We start from the raw sequence: 2,805 nt of genomic DNA, 5'->3' as shown, positions 1-2,805 counted from the left end.
TAATGAGCTAGTTTTGCTTGAAACTCAAAGCTTTCAAAATACTTAGAGTCCCTTTGTCCCAGCAGACATTGTTCAGGTATAAATCTAGTGTTATGTGCTCTGGCTAACCTGACACCASCCTGTGCACACATCTGTGCTTGGTCTACACGGAATTTGGTCTCCAGCCTAAGTCACTGATACTCAGATGTATCACCATGAACATCATACTGAGAAGACAACCCTTCAAACCTGCCCTTCAGTCCTGCTCTCCCACACAAGTGTCAGCCAAAAGAGGCTACAATAGCAGAGCAYAACTGTTCAAACTTTCACCCAACCTGGCTGACACCTCCACAGTTTGACTGACAATTGAGCTGCAGACTGGTGGCTGCTACAGACATTGCTGCTGCTGTGAAAAGAACAGGTATGTGTATAATTGTTCAGATAGAAATAATGTTGTGATTTTTCTCCCTTCGCAAGTGCCTCCAGGGTTAAATTAATAACATAAGTGTCAAAATTACATTTCACTCAAATGACCCAGAAATTGCTCAAGCTAAGTTTCACACTGTTGGCTTCCCCTGCAGGCAGTAGCAAAGAAACAGCAAACCCTCAGAAGGTAGTCACAGTAACTAGACACCAAGCCTTGCCCTTGGTGWGTTGGGGTGTTCAGTTTGCAGGCCATCAGTTATAGACAGCTACAAGCCTGCTGGATGATGGCAGAATCTCAGCATCTTCTCTGCAGCACAGGGACTGAAGGATGCCCAACATCCATTCTCAGAGCCTTTGGTCAGAGAGTYTGGCATCCAGAGCAAACAGCAGCCTTCTCTACAAGGCAGTTTTAGAATCACAGAATCACAGATTATGCTGAGTTGGAAGKGACCCATCATCATCAYCAACTCTAACTCCTCAACCTACAAAGGACAGCCCAAGGATCCAAGCAGAGCAGCAAAACAGTGGACTAAGAGACAGAGGAGATTTCAAGTCCATTACAGTATCTGAGGGGTGGCAAGACACTTGGAGGGCTTTGTAGAGGCCAGGACTCCTGCTGACCTTTTTTTTGCAGAAACTCRATCCTTCTGAGAATGATTAAAATTTGACAAACATGGCAGCTAGAAAATAACTTACCTGGGAGATGCTATCTGCTATTACCTGRCAGAATTCTCTATAGACAAAGGAATTCTGAAATTCTCACATAATTCTATACATTACTTTCAGGAGGATGTGATTGTCAATATTCTGCTCAGTGGCTCAGTAATTGCATTGCTAGTAATAGGGCTTATCTASCTGGGTCAGGCCTCCATCCTGATCTTCCAGGCTTGTTATCTACCCATTTGTTATGAGAACTTGCCCTGTGACCAGCTCTTGCAAGTGGGTGTCTCTTGTTGTGATGTTTAGTTTAAGTCTGGACTACCAGCAAAGGCCTTGGAAATGTGAGCACAAGTAGAAACAAAGGCTCCAAAACTAAAATGAACTCACAGACAGATGCTCAATCACTGGCTGTGATAGAAGCTCAGCCTTGAGAGCTGGAAAAAGATTGYTCCAAGTACAATAGACTAAACAGTTAAGCAGGGGAAAAAGAACCCAGCCCAGCAAAAGGATAAGGCACCTGCCCTGTCTGGGAAAGTAGCAGCCTTCAGCATCACAACAGTATGTGGTCCATGGGAGAGAAGGGTCATGGCTAAGAACTGTCTAGAAACTCAGAAATCTTCTAAAAGTCCATAATTTCAAACTCTGGGAAGAAGGATCTCATCTGTCACCACAGAATCGTGGTGAGATCACTGTAGCTGTGAGCTCCAAGGAAACCAACTGCCCCTGCTCCCTTCACTTCYTCTCCCTGCCTGCTCCAAGTGTAACTGGATATAAACTGAACAAGGTTGGTTATGATTTTGGGCAACAAATGCCTCAAAGGCAATTATGAAACTCCATGTACCCCAGCTTCCAAAATGACACCTGATGCAATAAATGTAATCCCTGGAGACACTAAAGTACACCTAAATTAAAGTCTAAGAGTAGTCAGTTCAATGCTAAAACTCTTTGCTGGCTATCATTTGTAATCATCCTCTTACACGGCGTACTCACGGAAAGTCACTTACATGTGGCCTCTTCCACTGTAAATTTCGGGGGAGTTTCTTTAGMAGTGCTCCTGTTCCGATAGAGCTGATGTGAGCAGGGAAGGTATCGTCTRTGAACAATCGTTTGCTCTTCAAGCACGACTCCAGCAAAGCCTGATAGTTCTGCTGGATGGAAGGGGTGTGTTTTTGAAAGATACTCCTGCCAAAAGGCACAGGTGACTTTTTTTTTTTCAAGCACAGCAGAAAAGGCATGCTGATGTCTCCAATAGCACCAGGATATTTTTTTCTTTTTCCACTGACGATTCTGTAGGGATATCACACTGCACAGTTCCGCTGGAAACTCTTGGTTTTCTCAGATGAGGAGTGTCTTCTTCAGAAGAATTCCTGGTAGTTAAAATAAGTACAAAAAGTTAATTTTATCCTGGTTTCTAATTTTTTCTCCTTAGACAGCAGGGGTGTGTAGGGATAGTGGCATTCCCARGAGAAGTGGGGGACCACCCAATTCTAACTGAGCACTTATCACAGCATTTTCAAGGTTTTATATCAGTGTAGATCTGAGTGAAGTTCAAAATGAGTGACCCCACTGACTTTTACTAGACCTTTGAAGTCATACACATGGCTATTCTATGTCTCTCTCYGGACTATTTTAGGCTCTCCGGGATATTTTCATAACGTGTTGCAACATGAATGACAGTCTTTATTGATTCATGTCATAACACATTCTGGCATGAAGTTATTTCCCCTCCCAAAAAAAAAA

At 43.4% G+C, this 2,805-nt stretch overlaps 1 protein-coding gene across 1 annotated transcript in view; it reads right to left on the bottom strand.

The window, feature by feature from the left end:
* Window positions 1–2,427, bottom strand: part of LOC130578666 (calpain-14-like) — a 22,771-nt gene extending 20,344 nt beyond the window's left edge. The window contains exon 1 of the mRNA XM_057374903.1: window positions 2,070–2,427. Within this exon, the coding sequence (XP_057230886.1) occupies window positions 2,070–2,300 (231 nt within the window). The 5' untranslated portion in view covers window positions 2,301–2,427. The remainder of the gene's footprint in view (window positions 1–2,069) is intronic.
* Window positions 2,428–2,805: the final 378 nt, after the last annotated feature.

Source organism: Malurus melanocephalus, unplaced genomic scaffold, assembly GCF_030028575.1.
Source record: "Malurus melanocephalus ecotype Western Australia unplaced genomic scaffold, MMel_1.1 scaffold_235, whole genome shotgun sequence".
Taxonomy (NCBI): domain Eukaryota; kingdom Metazoa; phylum Chordata; class Aves; order Passeriformes; family Maluridae; genus Malurus; species Malurus melanocephalus.
This window is presented reverse-complemented; position numbering and strand designations above follow the sequence as displayed.